We start from the raw sequence: 22290 nt of genomic DNA, 5'->3' as shown, positions 1-22290 counted from the left end.
AGTCAGCGGTGCACTGATTTAATCCTCCATTTATTTGTCCTAATTCCATACTCTTTGGAGCTTTTGGCTGAAGCCAAATTTGTTCTTCCGAGGCAGGGGAGGGGCTGTCAGAATGGGGCCGGGAGGGGGTGAGGGTGTGCCCCGGAGCCCGGCTGGCAGGAGGAGGAGGGGAAAGCCTCAGAGAGGCCTCGCCTGGATACGAGTAAACTGGTGGTGAAGCAGGAGGTGGCCTCTCCTGCCCCGGCTGCTCTCCTCCCACCCCACAAGGTGCCGGGCCCAGATCCCGGGACACCGGAGGTGTGGAGGTGACTGGTGCCCCTTGGGTGGCCCCTCCACTGGCCCCCAAAGGATGGAGCAACTTATCTGCCAGAAATTTTACATTTCAAATAGAGGCAGGAGGCTTTTAAAAACTGATGGAGATTGTAATAGCAAAACCCAAAACCCCACACTTCCACTGACAGAAGGAGGACTCCATGTGCTGCAGTCACACAGGGTCCCATACTGCAATGCAACAAGCCCTCCGCCAACCCCCACGTGCGGGTAGCACCCGCATCCTAATAGTGTGGAGGGAACGAGCAGCAAAGGGGGACCCACAGTGTGCTCTTATTTACACAAAGGTCGAAACTAGGCAGTCGGTGGGCACAGCCGCACGTGGGGAGCTGCAAGGAAAGGCCAGTGCATTTCAGAGTTCAGGACGTGACTGGGGAGGGGGCATCAGCGTCTGGAGCCCCCTCCACCTGCCCAGTGCTGAGTCCCACCACGTGAAAGGTGAGCAGGTCCTGGGGGCACATAATTAATACACAAGACAAGACCTCGGGGATGCCTCCTTCGCCAGGAATGCCCAGTAGCGCCCAGGAGCAGGGAAAGAATGAGGCTGCAACTTCACAATCATCCTTGGGAAGCATTAAAACCTCTGATCCCTGCGCTTGGCAGAAACTTGTCCACCTGCAGGAAGGGAGGCCTGGCTGAATCATGTCTGGCCAGTTCCCCTGGAGCAGGTGTGGCGGTGGCAGCCTGGGGGTACAGGACATGCCTGCAAACACGCATATGCCTTGAGTGAGAAAGCCACGCCTACAGATGGGAAGGTCTCTGGGAGCGGCATCCCCTGGCTCCCCCCTCCCAGGACAGGCATTCGTCTCCCTGCCCTGGCCACCTGGCTGCCATCTGCTTCAAGCCCAGCCGCCTGGCATCCCACGAGAGGGATTCAGAGGGATCTGGCAGAGCCTCCAGGTGGCATGGAGGGAGTCAGACCCCATCCTGCTGTTTTGCTGGAAGCCCAGGGCATACCTGCTCCCTCTCCCACCTGCACACCCAACTCAGCAAGCACTGCACGGTCTTCCAGAATACTCCAGTCCCTGCTCCCTCTCCCTCCCCTCTCCCCTCCCACTGAAGTGGGAGCTGAGGTGCCAGGAGCCTCAGGGATTTGTGATGGCGGAACTGGAACCAGCCCAAGTGTCTGTCAGCATCAGAATGGAAAAATCAAACATAGTCACAATAGAATACACACGGTGTGGGCTCCGTTTTCCTATCTGCATGGAGCTCAAAACCCAGCAACACTGGACATACCTGGGGAGGAGAGGGCTCCATGCATGAGGCCTGGCTCCAGTGGAAAGCAGGGGACTGACTCTTGCAGCACTCCTGACCCCCATCCCTCTGGGGTGGGAGGAGGGAGGGGTCTCAGGGTGCAGGATGGTGAGTTCAGGGGGTTATTGTTTTCTTTCCTAATGTCTTTCTTAAACTGATTGTGAACATTTTTCAGACTTAGAGAAAAATTGCAACAACAGTACAGAGCAATCATGTACAGCACTTCTGTACAATCTCCCTGCCCCGCCCCTGCTTCCATATAACACACTCGCTTTTTCTGACGCGTGTGTAACACCAGGCAGCACTCAGGTGCGTCTCACAAGGACAGGGTGTCCCTTCTATAATCTCAGTGCAGGTCCCAGATTCAGTAAATCGAATGCAGATATGACACTCATGTCTCTAAGCTACAATCCACGTTCCACTTTTCCAACTTGTCCCAAAAAAGTTGATGGCTAATCTTTCCCCAGGACAGGATCCAAGCCCGGGACCGCACATCGCCACGGGACGTGTGGGCCAGAGCCAGGCTGAGGGAAAGGAGGACCTGGGAGGGAGAGGCGGTGGAACCAGGGCATGTAGTTTCCTTTTGAAAAATTGCCTGATTAGAGTTAAATCAATAAAATCATAAATCCAAATCAGGAGAAAGATGCAATTATGAACGCATTCTCCTGGGACACAGATAATTTATATGCCTGTGTTTTATTACTGAAACATCACCAAGAGCTGAGCCCCAGCCCAAAGATGATACCTATTCCTGGGCATGTGTTTAGGGAGATAATTATTTGTGTGGGGCAAACAAAGGGCACCTGGCTGCCCAGTCCTGGCACCAGGTGTCCACTCGTGGTGGCCATACAGGTTGCTGACTGGTCCTCTTTCTGTAACACCCACAACAGCACCTCGACCACCTCCTCCCAGCAGCTGCAGTAGGTTACAGCTCAGAGAGCCACTTGGAAACCATAAACCATGACACAAGATCTAAGCTGGTAACACGCAGACACACAAGTCGTATAGAGTGCTTCACTCTCGGTGGCAGGATTATGGCTAATGTTGTTTCATTCGTTAACTTCCCCTCCCCCAGTTTTGACAGTGATCATGCGTTACTTCCATAATTTAGCAAAGCATTGTTTTTAAAAAAGATTTTGATCCTGTCTCCAGTGACCAAGCTACTGATTCAATATGACGAGGATGTTTCATAAAATCTGCTATGGTAGCATTTGCCCTTAGATTGTAAAAATTCGGGCAAAAAATAAATCTAAGCGGATATAATGTGACTCTGGATGGGACTGAGAAGCCACAAGAAGGAGGGGGCAGGAGGAAGAGGCATTCTTTCTCCACCTGGCTCAGGCAGCCCCATCTCAGGGCAGGCCAGAATCCAGCTTCCTAACTCTGTGGACATACTATGATTTTCTTTCCACAAAACCAGGGACATTATTCTTGGCTTCCACATCAACACCGTAAACCCCTTGTCATGGACAAGGTTAAGTAAGTTATATTGAACCCAATCCAGTGCATAAGAAATGTGCCCTGGCCCTAAACAGTACAGCAGAAGCTGGCCCTAAACGGTACAGCAGAATCTGGGAGAACCTCCAGCTCGGTCCTATTCCCTGCCCCAGACAGTGCAGCAACCGTATCTTGCTCATCCCTGCCTGCCAGCCTCATTGGGGGGGGGCTCTGGTCCCCAGGGAACCTGCTGGACTCAGGAGACCAGAGCAGTGGCCACTGAGCAGGTCCCGAGGCCAGCAGGCCTGTGGTGAGAACACAGCCGGAAGTCTGCCAGCAGCAGCTCCCTACCTGCCCAGGACCCCATCAATGCCCCAGGACCCCCGCAGGGCACCCCTTCCTGAAGGAGGTCCCATGAGGCCTCCTGAGTGGCCAGCCCTGGCTATGGCCACTACAGTGATGTCCTGGTCAGGGCCAGGCAGTGTCACAGAAGTCACAGAAGAGGTACCACATCTCTGCGGGTTGTGAATCCAACAACAAAGAAACCCCAAGAACCCACCCCATCCAACAGCCAGTGCGTGGTCACCTCCTCAGAAGGTGCTGGATCCCCTCTCCCCGTCGGCCAACGTCAGGCTCAGGCTCACGGCACTTCTCCGCGCGCACTGGCTCCGGGAACTGCAGTTCCCTGCAATGCTGAGTTTTCCCAAAGCAGTCTAAGAATGACCTCTGAAATAGACCGTGGGACAGAAGGCAGGGGCTGGGGAGTGAGGACACAGGCTGAGCCCCTCCCAACCTCCAGGGGACCTCACCCCATCAAGAGGAGACCCCTCTGCCCTCTTGCCCTCCCTCTTCTTCTCCCACCCCAAGACCCCTGGCCAAGGTCTTGGGGTTCCAGGGCAGACAGTCCCTGGGGCACAAAAAGCCAATGACAGCAGTGCCTGTGCCATTTGTTACAGCAGAGTGATGAGCAGAGTGCTCTCAGGCCCTGATTCTGCCTGTGGAGACTCAAGAGGTGATGCTTCAGTGGGGTTTTAGAGGATGAGTAGGAGTTTGCCTACTCATGCTGGAAAAAGACTTGGTTCTCACACCCCCTCTGATGTGAAGCTTGGAGAGGGAACTCATGAGTTCAACCAGCTCCTAAATGCTTGGGCATCTTGCGAATCTGCACCCTAAACGGAGGCAAGGGCGTATGTGTGTGGGCCTGTATTTAAGCCAGAAGGTGACTGGCCCATTCAGTGTGGATGCAATTCTACACATGCGCACACGTGTGTACACATTTACACACCTGCTCCCCAAGAGGGTGGCTAAGAGAGATGCTGGCAAAAGCATTGCTATTTATTTCTCCTACCAGAGAAACATCCCACAGATCAAATACAGCATTCATTTATACCCCCATAAAAGCATTTATCAAAAACCCCCCAAAACAACAACAACAAAAAACCCCATAAACAATTGTCCTCAAAAAGATCAGGCTAAACCGGAGCCTGCAATTATCCGCCTGCCTGCTTGAATTCTAATGATAGTGCGACACCCTCAGATTCCAGCCCTCAGGGAATGCCAAGCCCTGGGAGCTTTTCTAGGTGATTTGGCTACAGTCTCTGCACAGAGCCCTGGCCTGCTGGCCATTCATCCTGCCAAACCTGCACCTGGGTGTCCCCTGAGGTCCACACGACAGGTAGGGCCAAGTGCTAGGACACAGGCAGGCTGGGGGCCACTGAAAGACAGGGAAGAGAAGCACCCCCAGCTGAGCCCTGCACAGCTGTGCTGAGCTCATCTTACGGCAGGCTTCTCACCAGCTCCCGCACACATCCCAGGACGCTGAAGACACCCCGGACTGCGCAGGGCAGACTGCTGGGCTGGGACTCAAAGCGAAGGCCTCTCGCCGAAGCGCAGGGGCTCTCTGTGATATGCCACTAGGTCTGCATTCCCTGCTGCTCTCTGAGCTGGTGGGTGGTGCCTGCCTGGTGGCTGCAGCCTCTGCTCAATGTAGAATCTGATATTTACAGCCTGCAGATGCTGGCTGTGGGGGCAGCAAGGCTGACATCACAGAGGAAGGGGAGACAACGCCACGCCAGTATCAGGAGGGCGCTCAAGGGCCCAGGTGACAAGGCTCCCCTCCTCCCTCACCCCACATCCTTCTCCAAAACACTGAGAGCCCGGCTGGTCTGGGTTACCTGCCTGCAGAGGCCCGACCAAAGCAAACCACTCGTGCTCGTGGGGAAAGACAAGGTCGGGTTATGCTTGCCTAGATGTCCAGCCTCTCAGGAGCAGGGACCACAGGTCCTCCACCAACAGCCATTCCCAGATCCACAGGACCCCCGAAGCCTTGGCGTGGAGCTCTGAGGGGCGGGGTAGGGGAGTGGGGGCTCCTCCAAGCTGTTACTATGCTGGCGGGTTGGCAGCTGGCACCCACCACCATGAAGGTGGCAGGGGCAGGGGCCATCTCAAGGTGCCCACGGCCAAGTGCAGGAAGAGACAGGACCGGGACATGGGCACAGCCACGTGACCCATCCTGGAGCACCTGCCACATGCCAGGCACCGTCTGTTCTGTGCACATTACAGGCATTAACCTATCTCATTCCAAAAATGCCCTGAAAGACCAGGAGTGGCGGGGGAGAGACTGCAAACCTCTCCTGGTGTGGCGGGAGCTCCTCCCCTCCTGCCATGCCACCCTCATCAGCGTGGGAGCCGTAGGGTCCCCTGAGCTAAGAACAAAGAGAAGCCAGCTGAGGGCGATGGGAGAGGTGGAGCTGATGGGGCAGGACATTCACACCAACCCTCCTGCATCTGCAGGGTGAGGCACAGGGCAAAGGTGAGGAAACTGAGGCACAGAGAGGCGCTCAAAGCTGCCAGGGCTGAAAGGCCAAGGCTGGGGGCCTGGTGGGGGCAGGGTAGCCTTCAACATCCCAAAGGTGCACTTGTGCATGGCTCCAGGGACCCCTCGTGTCCTGAGTGGATAGCACCCAGAGGCCATGGTGCGACCAGTGCCCCACATGGGGAAGGGAGGGTCTTACAGGACAAGTTAAGGTTACATGGTTTGGTAAATCATTGATGTTCGCTCCCATAATTTCCTCTTTCTTTCTCCAGAGCCAAGAAGGGGTCCAGGATGGAGCTGGCAGAGGCTTCCCTGCCCACCCAGGCCCCCTATGCCATCCTCCACCCTCCCCGCCCCTCCTCCTCCCTGGCAGTGGGTGACTCACAGCAGGGGTGGGGGGTAGTGAGTGAGAGGAACCAGGGAGAAGGGGAACAGGAGGGCGTGGGTGGGCACTGGGCCCCCCGCCAGCCACCAGGAGAAACAGCAGAGCTGGCACCTCCAGGAGGACACCGCAGGGCACTGGGCGGGGGCGGCAGAGGGGCAGGAGGGGGAGGCACAAGGCCCACCCGTGTCAGGAAGGGCTGCCTCCCTCTCACCCCAGGGCCTCTGGAGTTGTCAGACCCAGAGACCGGGAGGAGACCTGCTGGGTAAACTCTGTGCTGGCTGGGGGATGCAGCTGGGGCCAGCTGGGGCCACCTGGGACCACTGCCACCAGGGTCTGAGGGCTGGGGGGTGGGGCTCCCTAGGTGCCATGAATCCTGCCCACCCTGTGGCCTGGGACAAGAGATGGCACTTCCCTGGGCCTCATCTGGAAGATGGCTGTAATAACAGTATCTGGCCCCAGGACTGTGCCGGACTGAAAATGGAATCGTGTGTGTAAATCCACACGGGCCTGGCACAGGGTGGGTGCTCAAGAATGTACCCCCCCATTCCAGGCAGCCCTGCCTCACCCTGAGGGAGGTTGCCAGACCCCCCATGGGCCCATCACCGGGGGCCCCCCCACCAGCACCAGCGCTCTCCACCCATTTCCTCATGCCTGGGAGGAGATCCTCAAGGATAGCCCCTTCTGCTTGTCCGCCACACAGCCCAGCTGGGGAGGGCACGGGGATGGTGCGCATGGCAGAAGGGCTCTGCTCCAGCTGCCCTGGCCTGGAAGCAGTGGCTGGGGAGGGATGGGCCAGAAGCTGTGTACTGTGCCAGCTTCTGGTTCCTCAGGGCTGGGGCTACCTGGGGCTCTGCTACTCGAGGCTAACCCACAGACCAACATCAAGACAGGTGGTCCACCTGTGCGCTGGACTAGGGTGGCAAGGACACCAGACTCAGGGCTCTGACCCAAGCCTGAGGCTGTCTGGCTGAAGGTGCTGTGACGTCAGTGCCATGCTCCAGAACTCAGGCCCTGCACAGGGGCCTGCTATGGGACATGGCACGCCACCAAGGCCTGGGCCAGGAAACTGGCTGCATCCAAATCGCACTTGGGGGCCTCAGTTTCCTCCCATGAAATGGATTCAGGAGATGCCCTGTCAAGTAGCGCTGTTCCTGTCCAGAGGAGACTTCGAGGGCCACAGCAGAGAGGGGCCCCCAAAGCCACCCCCCATCCCCACAGAGCTGGGCACACATCTGTCCAATACTCTGGACCTTGGTGGGGGTCAGCAGCCCCTCCCTGCACTGTCAGTACATTGGCAAGACCCATCAGCCCCAGGAGACCTGCACCTGCCTCAGCGACCTGCACCATCACAGGCATGAGAGAGCTTCCTAGACTTTTTCTTTTCTTTTTATTTTTTTTGATGGAGTCTCTCTCTGTCACCCAGGCTAGAGTGCAGGGGCATGATCTTGGTTCACAGCAACCTCCACCTCCTGGATTCAAGTGATTCTCCCACATCAGCCTCTCCAGTAGCTGGGATTCGAGGTATGCGCCATCACACCTGGCTAATTTTTGTATTTTTAGTAGAGACAGGGTTTCACCATGTTGGCCAGGCTGGTCTCGAACTCCTGACCTCAGTTGATCCACCCACCTTAGCCTCCCAAAGTGCTGGGATTACAGGCATGAGCCACCATCTGGCCCTCTAGACTCTTAAACAGCTTGCCAACATCCACATCAAACACCAGCCACGCATATTCTGCACCCTGCCTGGTACCAACACACTTAACTCAAGCGTCCCAATTCACTTCAAGGCTAAACTTGACTGCGCTCGCACACTAGTGACAGAGTACTTGGGAGCCAAGTGCAGCCCTGTGTGGCACTGAGCAGCTGGGCCAGAACCTGATAGGACATCCTGGGCCTTGACACTAGGCCAGTGGGGTCTGGCCTTTAATTCTGTTTGGCCACGTCCTAGCCGGCTCCTACAGACTCTGGTGACAGAAAATCGGGCATTGGCTGTGGGGTGGGGCAGGCATGGGGCAGGCAGAGGCCAGCTCACATCTCAGGGCCAGCACTTGCCAACCTGGGCTGCCAGCAAGTCCCTTGGTAGCACTGACCTTGGATTTATTTGAGAACAAAGAGGGCAGCTGGGTAGGGACGAGGGAGTGGCTTCCAGCAGCCCCTCTCCTCTGACTCTCCTCCCTGGCTGGTAAATGTGAAGTAAAACCAGTCCTGACCCCAGAGTCAGCTTGGGCCATGCGGCAGGGACTGCCCATCCAGTCTCAGGGTGCAGGCCAGTTTAGGGGCTGAAAGGAGGCCATGGGCAGATCCCAGCCATTCCTCCTAAAAGGAAAACTGCTCCTTGAGAATGACCCTGTGAGTCCTTCAGGGTAGTGACTTCTGTGTGCTGAGGACTGGCTCTGGGCAGGCCTGTGAGCTGCTCATGGCACCATGAAACAGGGCTGTTGCTGTGTCACCCCAGCTTTCAGATGGGGGCAGGGGGGCAAGGAGACTGGGTCGAAGTGGAGCTGGACCCCGTCACAGGAGGCCCCACTTGGGGCCTCGGGAGCAGCCCCCTCTTCATTTTCTTTCCAGTGGGACTTCTTGGAGCCCTTCAGATGCTGCCGTAGTGGGCTGGACAAGCCTGCTCTCCCTCTGGAGATCTGGGGCAGGGAGTTGGGGGGGTGGGCAGCGAGGACTTGGGGAGCCCAGTGGAAGGTCTGAGGCAAGAATAACCCCGGCCCAAGGTCTGGGGGCCAGGTCAGGATCCTCTGAGGGCAGCACAAGTCTACCAGAAAAGGTGAGGTGGTGTCGAAGGGGGTAGGCGGTGGAGGCAGACACCCCTATCCTCCTGGGCACCCAGCACCTCTTGGGGTCTCAAGTGGTCCGGTCAGGCCTGTGCAGCCCCGGGAGGCTGAGCCCTGTGATGAAGATGCAAGAGGGCAGCTCTCGCTGTGGCTTTCTGTGCATGTTTTGTTTTTAAAAGGCAACACGACAACCAGCAATTAACCCGCCAGCAGCTCCACCACCCACAAGAAGCACCTGTGGGCACATCCTGCAGCTGCCTGCCGCCTCAAGGTCAGGGATCCCAGGGACCCTGGCAACCACGTCGGCAGCACCCTGCCCCTCTGCATGAACGTGCATGACGGAGCTGGAGCTGAGGGCCTCGTCGCTATTTTCCAGCCATATGGGGATGAACATAGCCATTCTGGGAGCCCAGGCCAGGCCAGCGGCTGCAGTAGGGCCACTTCCAGGCTACACACTGTGGGGTCCACAGCATCTTCCCTCCATGGGGTCCACTTGGCCTTTCAGCAGGGGCCCCATTCCCAGTGCCCTTTTCAGGATCAGAACCATTCTCGAGCTTTCGGGGTGCAGCTCAGCTTTGAAACGGAGGTGTGGCTTGGAATTCCTTCCCCGTCACTGCCAAGCTGTGGCATTTTGTGCAGGGCTATGGTGTAAGGCCTAAAGTTAAAGCCAACATTACGTGCTACCTTGACACCCAGTGAAACCAGGAAGGCCCTGAACAACCTAGCTTCATGTTCCCCACCGGACTCTCCTGCTGTGGCTAAGTCCTCACCCAGGCAAGCCTCCTCCCCACAAGGACCGGGCACAGTGCCTGCTTATGCCTGAGTAGCGAGATGCAGCTCTCTGCCAACCCATGGAATTATTCAAACCAGCCGAAACTGCCTCTGGTGGGAACCAGGGGCCACCTCACCTCATCGTTACTCCAAAGCCTGCCTCCCCAGCCCCTGCCTGTTCACTGTGTCCTGAGTGCAGTGTCCTCCTCTCTGGGCTCTGAGTATATGTGACAATAAAATGCCGTCCACTCATCTATCCAGTGCTGGGTGTCATGTGTTCAGTCATCCCCGCAACCCCAGGACAGGACTCCCGTGCTCACAAATGGGGTGAGTAGGAGGAGATTTAAACCAAGGTGCCTAGACTCTCCAGTCTAGGAAAACAACAGTGGCCCCCCACAGGGCAGGCATGGTGACAGGAGGGGCTTGCTAGGCCATCCCTCCCAGCCCTGGTGCAATGGGTCCTCCACCTGGGGTCTCCCCACCCCGACACATACACGTCCCACCAAAGCCCATCTCTCCATAGACACCATCTTGGCTTCCTCCGGCGACAGCTGGGACACTGGCTCAGGCCAGCCCCTGGGGCTGCAGGACCCACCCTGTCAGGGTACTACTCTCAAAAATAAGGCCCAGACTCCAGGGCTGCACTCTTGACCACTGTGGCCTTATGTCCAGCCTCATCCTCTGCCCCCAACTCTGTCCATGTCCTTTTCGTCCTTTTCAGAGAGCGGACAGCTGCCTGGAGGTTCCCACTCATCCCTGAGCAGACGCCTGGGGGCCCAACCCAGCTTGAGGCCCAAGGCCAGGGAGCACAGAGCGAGGCCAGGAGCAGGGTCCGGGGCAAGCACTGCCACATTTTTTAAGGTATTGAGGAAAAAGAATAGAGAGGACTGTGCAACAGAAGCCAGTGACCAGCAGCCCCGCACACTGCTATCGGGCCCTTTCCAGAATGCCCCCGACCACCTCCGGATGAGAGCATCTGCACACATCATCCCTCCCCAGCAGGGGAGGCTGAGGCCCTCACATTCACCCACGGGGCTCTTCTAACCCCCACTAACCTCAATAAACCCTCCGTGACCTTCTGTAGGCTAATCACTCCACACCGAGCTGGAGTCGGGGCTCCCCCAGTTGACATGCAGACAATGGAAACATCAGGACCTCAGAGCCGCTGTGCAGACCTGTCACAGGACTGCAGTTCCTGGCCCTGGGGACAGAAGACAGTGGCTGCCCACAGGGGAGACGCACACCCAGGGCCCCCAGGACCTTCCCGGGCCCCCTGCAGCTGTTCCCCCTCGAGCTTTGCCCTGGATATCCAGCTCTCCAGACTTTCCCATCAGCAGCCAGACCAGCACAACAGAGACCAAAGCTCTGCCATTCCCAAGCTCGGTTCCCACCCAGGCCTCAAACCCGCACCTTGCGGGCTTCCCCACTCCTGCCCAAGTCGTCCCGGGAACCTGGGCACTCCGAATCCCCTTCTCCTTCCATCGGTGGTCACTACCACTCCCCACCCAGCTCAGTCCTTAAGTGGAATCTTCAAAACACTCTTCTCCTCCCACCCGTTCAACTCTGTTTATTAAGGAGGTGCTGTGCAAAGGAGGCCTGCCCTTGCTGGGCCTACAGTCCGCTGGCAGGTGGCCTGGAGGGAGCAAGGGGCGGTGAGCAGGAAGGACCGGGGGAGGGGGCTGTGCCCACAGTGGCAGAACCAGGTCTTTAAACCTTGGGCCCACAGGCTGTGGGTTCAGCCATCTCCCCAATCCTCACTCACCTCCTGGAACCGGCAGAGCCTGGAAGTAAGGATCCGCCAGATGTGGGAACTGTCAGTGCTAGAAAAGCCAGGCAGCATGGAGGCCAACCCTGCACTTATTTTACAGAAAAGAGGAGTGAGGCAGGGAGGGGATGGTCTTTAGGGGCCAGAACCCAGCTCTCAGGTCTCCCCTCTGCCGGGAGCCTTTTCTGCCGCTGACAAGCCCCTGACCCTGCAAGATGAGTGACTGGAAATGCGGAAGCACGCAAAGGGGTCCTCCGTGACAACAACTCCCCTCCCCTCCCTCCCTTCCCTGGCTCAGGGATTCCTCCCTCACCCCCTCCAAATGCCAACAGGGTGGGCCCTGCTCCTGCATCCAGTTCAGGATGCATTTGCCTTCCCCAGGGGTCATGGAGGCTCAGGAACCTGGCATTGGACCCTGACCAGCAGGTCACACCCAGAACCAGAGAGCAGGAGGTCATGACGCTGCCCACCCTTTCTCCACCTGACAGATGGGGCCAGCAAGAGCCAGGACCCTCCGCACAGCCCAGCTCCCTGTTCTCCTGGTCCTATTCGGGGCTGCTTTCTAGAAGCCTTCGATTAAACCAATTCGGTTTCCAAACTAATGACAAAGCCCTGTCTCTTAACAGTCTGGCTTAGCATTGCCAGATAAAACACAGGGTGCCCAGTTAAATTTGAATTTCAGACAAAGGACAAAATTTGTTTTTGGTGTAAGTTTGTCTCAATTTCAGATACATGACAAATAATTTTTAGTTTAAGTAAGTGTGTCCCATGCAATTTGGGACATACAGTGCTTATTTTACGTCTTTTGATTGTAAATCATACTTAATTGCTAAATCCAGCAGCCTAGCCTTGTTCCTTCATTGCTCCTAGGTGGCCCTCCCCCTGGGAGGGGCAGGCATGCGGTGCCCCCACTAAGCCCCCAGAAGGCCTGCCTCCCAGCTCCCCTAACTCCTTCTGCACCTGGATGCAGGGTCCCTTCCCCATAATCCCAATTCAGGGACCATCCCCATCCTGTTGGAGGCTGACCCTGGGGCAGGGGAGGGGGCGTTTCCCAGGGATTCCCCCAACTCCTGGCCACCCTCCAAATCCCTAGAGAGCAAACTTAAAGGCAGAGTGGGCCAAGAGTTCGGTGGGGGTCCAAGCTCTAAAGCTGTTGCTTCAGGCTGGAAGCCACCCAGGGAGGTTGGGGTAGGGAAGCAGAGGAGGTCTCCCAGCAGGGAGGAGGTGGGGAGAGAAGCCAGAGGGGAAAGAGAGGCAGGGGGAGGGGAGAAGAGAGGAGGGTAGGGCCCCTGAGCCGGGGAGGAGGGAAAGGGGCGGGTCTCCAGGCTGGGAGGGGGGGTCCCTGGGCTGGGAGGGGTGCTGCTGCCACAGGCGCATGCTCAGCTGTCCCTGCAATGCGGCGCCTTGTCCTCTGTTAACCCAGTTCCGTGGATTCTGCCGACCAGGCACTCATTATCCCCCTGAGCAGGGGTCGTTTTCTGGCTGTGGATTGTGCGGGAGCCACAAGAAAACTGCAGTACCGGCTGCAGTAGGAAAGCCCCGGAGGCAGCCCCCCCACACTCACTGCACAAAGGGGTCCCAGGCAGGCAGGCTTCTGGCTGAGGAAAGGGGGGGCATGCAGGCTTCCCTGGGGTGCAATGCACACCCCAGCCCCAATGATCACAGAGACCTCAAGATGGTCCCTGTCCATCACGCCTTTGGGCAGGGAGTGTCCCCCCAAGACAGACAGAAGGGTCCCTGGGGAGACCAGGTGCCCCAGAAAGGGAGCTGGGGTGAGCTGCGCATGGGCCTGCAGGCAGGAAGAGGACAGTGGTGATACTGATCTCTCTGTGGGGTGAGCCTCGGGCCTGGGAGGTGAGCCCCATTTGTGAGGTCAGCCCCACCTGGAAGCCCCACGCTGGCCCAACCCTCGGCCTGCCCCAGCTGGGTGAAATCTAGGGTCCTCCACATCCGGGCTCTGCTAACCACCAGCTAGGGGACCCTGTCCACCTCTCAGCTTCTTTGGGACTCAGCTTTCCCCCCATGTGAAAGGGGAGCCCACGCTCAGCTCAGAGGGTGGGAGGACGCGAGATAGCGTCGATGATGCCAGGCATGCAGGAGCTCCACCCTGAGCTGAAGGGCCATTCCAGGGCACGGACCCTGCACCAGGCTCTCCGCAGCATGGGCCACTAACCAGGGTCACCCCGCTGCACTGCTTCCTGAGTGCGCTTCCCTCCACACAGGGCGTCCAACAAGGCACAACAAAACTGTCCCCAAAAGAACAGCCGTTCAGTGTGGACAATGAGCAGCAGGGGCTGCGCAAGTGGGCGGGGGGTGGGGGTGGGGGCGGGGGGCAGATAACAACAAGACATGTTTTAAGACTTGTGTGCCTAATGATCTCTTTACCCCCAGTCAATTAATTTTCCTCTAACTGCTTTTGTTAGCAGTAGTTTAATAATCTCTCATTATTCAGTACATTCACCAACTTTGAATGTCTCACAATCCTCCATTTAATTAAGTATTAAATATTAAAAAATCAAACTGTTACAGCTTTGGCACCAGCTGGTGCAGTTCTGCAGTGTCCGCGTGGCCGAGTATTTCGGTAAGTGGGGGCCTGAGTGTTTCTGGAGTGGCGTCCTCCTTCCTGGAGCTGCATGCTACCAGCCGCTTCTCATCACCAGGAGCCTTGAAGGACCAAGGCCACCCTGCTCCGGCCTGGGCATGAGCGGGTGTGGGGACACAGCACTCCTGGTGACTCTCAAGGAGTGAGTGAGGCCCCTCCACTGGCGCTAGACCCAAGTCAGGGGTGAAATGCAGCCAGGGAGGCTGCTGGAGCCTCCCCAACAAGGCCCAAGGGCCCAGCATCCTTCTCCCCACCCAACCCTTGCTCTCTGGGTCCCCTCCCCATCCCCCACCTCCCTGAATAGCAGTGGGACAGGCCATTTCGGGGAAGCCCCTGCCCCACCACGATGGGAAGGAGAGAGCCAGACACCCAGGCAGAGCCTGGGCCCAGCCCCTGGTTAGGAAGGGTGTTATGCTCTCCCACGTTTTCACAGGCTCTGGGCTGGGAGCCAGAAGGCCATGAGATGAACCAGCTGCATCTGCCCTCAAGGAGCACATGGTCAGTTGAGAAATAGCCAGGGGCGCCTGCCATGGGGCCTGGGGAGTTCCAGGCAGGGTGGCCGGCTGCCCACGGGATGATCCAGGACAGCTTCATGGAGGAGGGGGCCCTGGGGCCTGCAGGCTGGGTGGGCCAGACGACACCAGAAAGCTACTAGGTATTCACGAGGGGTCGTCCGCAGCAGGACGCAGAGGGTCTGGCCAGGAAGGGAGGTAGCAATGTGGAGAGGGATGGTCTCAGAGCTTTGCAACGTCCCTGTGAGGTAGATACTTTACAGCTGGGGAAACTGAGATCTAGGATGACTGAGTAACCTGGCCATGGTCAGACAGCTGGGCAGTCAGGGTTGAAGCAGGACATTCACCTGCAGGTGCATGTCCCACAGTGAAGCTCTGGGGCTCCATCCAAGACCCCATCCCTCACCTCCCCCATTCCTCCTCAGCTAGGAAAGCCCAAAGGGCCTGGGAGGGTTGGGGAACCTCAGGTCCCCGCATGGGGGAGGCAGCCCAGGGCAGCAGAGGCCACAGGACAGAGCCCCCGGACTGAGATGGGTGGTGAGCGCAGGATTCTGCTTGCGGAAGAGGGCCAGGAGGAAGTGCCAAGCGTCCTTCCTCTACGGTCTCAGCAGATCGTCCAGTACTGTCACCACCCACCCCAAGAGGCAGGCTGGGGGCAGGAGAGGGGACACTAAGGCAACACCCACAGCATCTGGGCAAGGCCAGCTCTGTCTGGGTCATTTTCTGGAGCCTCAGATTTCAACTCCAAGGGGAGGAGTTTCCCTCAAAGCCGGGGTGGTGGGGCCAGCTCCCTCATCAAGAGTTCTGAGGCTCCACTGTGATCTACGCTGTGTGGCTACAGCAGGGCCCTCGGGGTGTGACCTGCACACCTCAGGGATGCTACCCAGGAGCAGGACTCAAGCACCAAGGGCAGACAACCCAATTGTGCAGGGGCTGTGTGACCCAAAGGTTCAATTCTGAGGAAACCTCTGAATCATTAGAAACACAAACACAGGCTGCATATGAGATGGTATCAAGGAATTACTGCCCGTTTTTCAGAATGATAAAGCTCCTGTGGCTGTTTTTGGAACCCTTTTCTGCTAGGGATGCATGCTGAGATATTTCTGCACTGAATGGTAAACATCCCAGGGTCTGGGGCCCAGATGGAACAAGACTGGCTAAGAATTGATAACTGTTGAAGCTGGGTTCATTCTATCATTTTCTCTGTATTTGGGAATGTTTGAAATTTTCCACCATAAAAAGTTAAATAGGAAAAAAATGCCCAAGAAAATGGCAGGGTGAGGCTGTGCAGCCCTGGGCGGAGGGCCTGTGTACAACTTGAGGCAAAGCAGAAAGGGGTCAGCCTGCCCTCTGGAGCCGCACACGGCTGGGTATCCCTGCCCCTGCCTAGAGAGGCATCCTGCGGGAAGGTTACAGCAGGGAGCTGGCTGCTGAGAATGCCAGGCATCCCCCTGGCTGGCTACCCCTTCCTCCCACCACCCCACCCAGCTTGCATCGAATGAGGAAACAGGCTAGGCACGCAGCTTGAGAGGCACAAGTGCCTGGGAGCAAGGCCTGTGATGAGCCGCAGGGCGTTCATGGCAACACAGAGCAGCTCAGCTCTGCAGCCTGTGTGGTCAGCAGGGTCTCCAGGGCGCAGCCATCCTCTCACTCAGATTCCCACTACCCTAAATCCTTCTGACTCATAGAGCACTTTGAGAATATAAATAGGGGTTGTGAGGTTAATTTAGAGGAGCTATGCAATTCCACAAGAACATACTTGGGTGGTTTTCTGCTTGACCCTAACAAACTCCTACTCATCCTTCAATGCCCATGCAACACAACTTTTGGAGTGAACGAGCACAAGACAGGTCGCAGTGGCAGTGCAACTCCGCTTTTAGGACTGCCTCAGGACTGCCTCAGGACCCCTCAGGACTGCCTCTCCCAGGCCCCACCCAGCACACAGTGTCGTAGCTGCTGGTTTCAGCGTGTATCTGCTCATCTCCGTGTCCGTGTAAACCTGTTAGATGAGTGAGAGTCTATGTCTAGGGTGTGTCTAAAGGGGTTCCTCTCTCCTCCTCCCGAGGTCTCGCCTAATTGAGGAATGAGACAGAATGTGCAGAGGGGCCAGGAAGCCCTGGGTCTGACATGCCCCACGGTCCCTGGCCGAGGAGAAGCAGGCAGAGACACAGTGATCCCAAAGGAGAGGCTGGCAGCACGGTGCTGCCCTGCATGGGCCCACAGGTGCGGGCCTGGCATCCAGGAGGGAGGGAAGGCCCCACGGGACTCAATCTGTGGAGAGAGGAGCCACACTGCACACATTATGTCACCAGGCCACAGGGCACGAGGCGGTGCTACCTCACACGTATGACCCTGGGAAGTGCACGTCAGGGCTGCGGGTCTAGGTGGACAAGGCTTTGGAGGCCCCTGATAAGGAAGGGCCCAAGGTGGGTGGGGGTGGCTGCTGACCTTCACGGACAGATGGAAAAGCAGGAGGGAGACAGCCAGCTATGGATTCTGGTTTCCTAAGCTAATAAATTTGCACAGGCTTTTAAAACACCAGGTTGACCGGCAAGCAACATTTTTGCCAAACTGAATTCACTGACACGTGTCACGGAGCCTCTCCCAAGTGTGGGGTCTCAGTGGCTCTGCCAAAGTCGTCAGGAATTAGCTAGAGCCAGAAAAGTAGCAGCCTTCATCGAACAGAACATCACACAGCAGTGGGAAGGGATCCATCCCATGGACACACCCCAGAACATCACCCGAGCACAAGACAGGTCACAGTGGCAGTGCAACTCCACTTTCAGGCTCAGACACAAGCAGGTGAAACGCCCATGTGGCAAAACAACAGAGAAATGAGGCAGGGATGAGCATAAAACCACGAGAGGGATGAGGGGAAGGGGGTGCCTGGAAGGCTCCAACATGAAGTGTTTGAGGTTCCTGCTCTTCCTGGCTTAGGGACCCCACCTTTGCGCTGGGTGATACTCCCCCAGAACATTTCACTCTAGTGCCTCCACCAGTGCCAGCCACAGAACGTCAGGGAACACAGAAGCCTCCTGGGCTCACCAAGCAGTGCACACAGCAAGCACGCGGGAGGCGCTGGCTTTAACATGACTGCTGTCATCGCAGGGTGGCCGTGGGACCTGAGCTGGGCCTGGCATCTCTTCAGGTCTCAGTTTCAAGCCTGCTAGAGAAAGGCTGCACTGGGCAGTGCCAGGACTCAGGGTCCAGCGGGGCCACTGGACACTTGTGGGTCTTCATCCATGATGGGGCAGCCACGGGACACATGAGCTGCTCCCTGGGGCCAGGAGGCCAGCAGGCTGTGGCCCACACTCAATCATCCCCGTGCCTGGGCTCAAGCCAGCAGCAGTCCCTGGCAGACAAGGGCTGGGACAGGAGCAGGTCCCACTGCAGCCTAAAGGACCTCCCCACAGCCTGGTGTCAGGGAATGCTCCCAAGAAGGGGAAACACTGATGGCCTAATACACAGCAGTCGCTCAAACAACGCCGACACATCGCTCCACAAATGGCACAGGCCCGCCCCCACAGGTGGCTGGATCACTGTAAACTGCAGGCCACAGACAGTAGGCAGCTCTCCCACCAACCCAGAGGAGGCTCGTCTCTGCCCACATTAGGCCCCCAGCATCTGGCAGCCTGGCCAGATGGGTCAGGGCCTCTCCAGCTCCCAATTAGCTCAGATTTGTGCCTGGATGCTAATCAAGGCTGCTGGCGGTGCCCTGGGAGGGGAGGGGCTGAGAGCAGCAGACAGGGGCTTCGCTTGGCTCCCTCTACCAGGGCATCATCCGGCCAGCCCCTCCTCCATGGAACCCCACCGTACGGGGCAGTGACATGGGGCTGCCACCTCAGTGAGGCAGCCCAGCCATCCCGCACCCACCTCCACAGCCCCACCTGGCGCTCTGGCACACCCCACCTTGGGGCTCCAGCAGGACCCCTGCCATAGTCCCTCCCCATCGCCTCCTCAGATCTGTGCTCCAACCACAGCAGCTGCCCCGGGAGGCCTCTGCCCATCACCATCAGATTTGCTGTGTGCTGACTCTGGGTTTTGTTTGTCCTCGACCTGCCCCACAGGACAAGGACAGCACAAGGGCAGTGAGACCCCGCGAGGGCAGGGAGACCCCACAAGGGCAGGGAGACCCCGCGAGGGCAGGAGCCTGTCCGCTCCATCACCGCCTGCAGCGCCCAGAGCTGACCATCGCCAGCAGGGCTCAGGAGGCCCGTGATGGGGCATATCCACACGCTGAGGGCCACTTGGGGCCAGCACCACTCGAGGCCCTTCCTCGCACACACCCTGCACATCTGAGAAGCCCTCCCAGGACAGGTGGGAGTGCCCTGCCACTGTGTAGAAGACTTGGGCTCTGTTAGTTAAGAAACTGCCGGGTCACCTCCCAGTCGGCCACGATGCCAGGACTCTGCTGTCAGAAGGCAGACGGCCAACCGCAGCACTGCCCGGTCACCCAAAACTTTGTCACTGAGCTCTCATCTGGCCCATGGCTCTCAGGGCAGATGACACCACCCAACCACCATGGCGGCCTGGCCACCTTGTACCTCTCCTCCTCCAGCTCTTGGGGCAGAGACCCCAATACACTTGGGAAGGGGAGGTGAAAGGGGGTCCTGAGAACAACCTAACCAGAGCACAAACGTGCATCCAGGGGTCTGAGAGTCCCTCGGCACCCCCACCAGCCCGGGCCCCACCAGGCCAGAGGCGCCCTCAAGTCCCCAACACTCCTGTGCCTCCCTCTGCCAGAGCCTCCACTCCAGGAACCCCACTGCATCTGTGTGTGGAGCCACAGGCCAGGTGGGCCAAGTGCTGGCCAAGACTGGGAGGGGCCTGCTGCCCAGTCCACAGGGCACGGCCTCCAAAGCCCCTGCCCCAGCCTGACAGCAGCTGCGCAGGACACTCCCCATGCCCTACCTCTGGCTGACAGCTTCTTGGTGTTGATGATCTTGGCTGCATACTCATGGCCGGTGCAGAGCTTGACACAGCGTCGGACCACAGAGAAAGCCCCCCTGGGGAGGAAAATGGGGGAGCGAGAGACAGAGACAGAGACAGACAAGGAGAAAGAGAGAGAGCCGATTAATCTCCCCATAAACACTCCCCATTAAGCATTCAGCCACCGGCCCGGCCTCGGGCAGATGGCTGTGAGTCAGAAACTGTGAGGAAGTGGGTGCCCCTCACAAGCCACTCTCAGCTGGCCCCACTCAACACCAGCAGAACAGAGGCTGGCTTCCCGACGGCTGGCAGAGCCCTGGCAGATGGCACGCCCTGGGGGGCTGTGCAGAGGAGGAGGATCAGTCAGGCCCTCCGGAGGGCGGCGGAAGGGCCCCGTTCAGCTCCTGTGTGACCTACAGGCCTGTATCCTTGTGGGTCGGCTGGACCAAGAGTCCACGTCCACAGGCCTCTCAGCAGGCATCCTCGGGGGCTCTGTACCATGTCCATGAGGCCCTGCTGAGTCTTCCCCAGAGGCAAATGAAGCTGGCCTTGTCTAGAAGGCCCAGCTCCAGAGGGCAGTTATATTGGGATTTGTGTGGTCGGACACGGGGACTCATGGAAGGTTTTGTAGGGAGAGAGAAACATCACATCATTAAACTGCAAAGCTGAAGGAGAGGGTCCTGAGAGCCTCCACTGTCCAGGTGTCATCACAGAGGCCATGGAGGCCCAGCGTAGGGGCGAAGGGACATTCACAAACTGACAGCCTGGGGGTAGGGAGAGGGAAGGAGGGACGGGGGACAGAGGGAGCTGACCAGCATCAACCACGGTCTACAGCCCAAGAGACACAAGGAAGGAATTGGGTTAAGGCTGCTGAGGCCATCGAGAAGAGGCCATGAACGTACCCCACAAAGTCTGGCCTGCGGAGGAGCTCCTGCCCCGGCTTCAGGGCGCCCTGAGGGAGTCAGTGCCACCCAATGGGAGCCACAGAGTCTATGAGGCAGGAGGGGAAGGGGCCGGTGCCCATCAGGAGGCCCCGCAGAATCTGACTAGTCACCACGGTTGATTTAATTTGATTTCAGATCATTTTCTAAGAACAGCACACGTGAGGCAAGGGGCCTGGTCAAGAAATGTCACATGAAGGGTCTGAGTCCAGACAAAAGGGCCAGAGGATGCTCTCAGGCTGGGGCTGGGAGAAAGGGGGGCTTGGAGGAAGCACACCACCAGGTAGGCACCCACCCGTGCAAACCCGAGCGCGCACGGCCCTCCTGTGTCTGCACCTGCCAAGTGTCCAGCCTCCCCCTTAGAGGAACAGCCTCTCCTCCCAGAAAGCTTCCTCGGCCTGGACAGCCTGAGAAACCCACATGGGAGTCCAGGCCAAGGGCTCTGCATGGTAGAAGAGGAGCGTCTTACATACGAACACCGTTTTATCTACAGTCCTTTGTGGAGACAAATCTTTGTAAAAGAGTACTGTTCAATTCCTTGGAAAGATAAATAATTACACTAAATCTAACTGAACATTTTCTTAACGACTCAGGTCTCATGAGCAGTCATTGTGCTTGGGCAGCTGCTGAGCTGCGTCTTTGCTTTTTAAAGTCAACCCGTGAACAGGGACAGGGGCTGCCTCAGGAGATGTGGGGGGAGATGCGGCGTGGGGGAGGCGCGGCAGAGGGGGCGGGGCGTGGTGGGGGAAGCAGTGTGGGGGCGCGGCAGGGGGGGCGTGGCGAGGTGCTCACTGTTCACTCCGCATTCTCTTGCTCTGCTTGATTTTTTCACCATGTGCATCAGTTACGTTCTCGAAATGTTTTTAAAGAAAAATATAAAGAAAGGATTATTATTTTTAACATATGACATTAACTTGGGAGACTGAGGTGAGGGCAAAGACCACGGGCTTTTTGCCTGGTCTGGCTTCAATCCTGGTTAGATGGGGTGACACAGCTCTCTAAGCCTCAGTTTCCCCATTCATATGACTGAGCAGAAGGGCCTTCCGGGGCCACTGTGTGGCTGTTTGCCAGACTTCTTGCTCAGGAGAGGTGAGAGCTTCCTGAGCTACCATCTGTCGCGCTCTGACCCCTAGAGGGCTCAGCGGCCGCAGGGCTGACCTGGCAGGCCTCCACTGAGTGTTCTGGACCAGGCCCTGAAGGGAGCAGGGAGTCTGGGCCTCCCTGCACCAGGACCCGACCACACACTGCAGGGCTGACCCTCAGTGGGAAGTTCAACAGACTGCACATCTATGCCAAGCTGATGATGCCTGTATGGCACCGCTGTGGTGAGCCCATCCCTGGAGCAGGGAGGAGACCCAAGCGCAGCTTCCCACCAGCACAGCAGGCTCCCAGCTGCTGGCCAGACTCACACAGGTACAGGAGCAGAGGGCGGCAAGCCACAGCTGTTCCCCAGCACACGACATCCATGCACCATATCACCAAGAGCCTGACCGCAGGCGGGTGGGTCAAGGGCTTCCTCCAGTTGATCCCTCTCCCTTCCCTGGGTCAGGCAGCTCCTTTCTCCTCTGCAGAAGGCTCCAGAGCCGCCCCTGCACCATCAGCCTGGGTCGGAACAGTCAGCAATCGGGGAAGGCGGGGGCAGGGAACACAGGTAAGACTGCCAGAGCCAGGGGGCCAAGGCCAGGCAGCATCACTGAGGAAGGAGGAAGGCATGGCTGGGGGCCTCGGGATGAGTGTGGGGTGGGAGCACCAGGCTGCACAGCTGTGGT

At 57.9% G+C, this 22290-nt stretch overlaps 1 protein-coding gene across 13 annotated transcripts in view; it reads right to left on the bottom strand.

Moving 5' to 3' along the window:
* The window catches only part of CAMK2B (calcium/calmodulin dependent protein kinase II beta), a 108380-nt gene that overhangs the window by 46708 nt on the left and 39382 nt on the right, over window positions 1–22290 (bottom strand). For all 13 annotated transcript variants that reach the window (XM_030797202.1, XM_030797197.1, XM_030797198.1 and 10 more), the window contains exon 2: window positions 19563–19657. In XM_030797202.1, coding sequence (XP_030653062.1) covers window positions 19563–19657 — 95 coding nt within the window. The remainder of the gene's footprint in view (window positions 1–19562; window positions 19658–22290) is intronic.

The sequence above is a fragment of the Nomascus leucogenys genome, chromosome 17 (genome assembly GCF_006542625.1).
Source record: "Nomascus leucogenys isolate Asia chromosome 17, Asia_NLE_v1, whole genome shotgun sequence".
In the NCBI taxonomy this organism is placed as follows: Eukaryota; Metazoa; Chordata; class Mammalia; order Primates; family Hylobatidae; genus Nomascus; species Nomascus leucogenys.
This window is presented reverse-complemented; position numbering and strand designations above follow the sequence as displayed.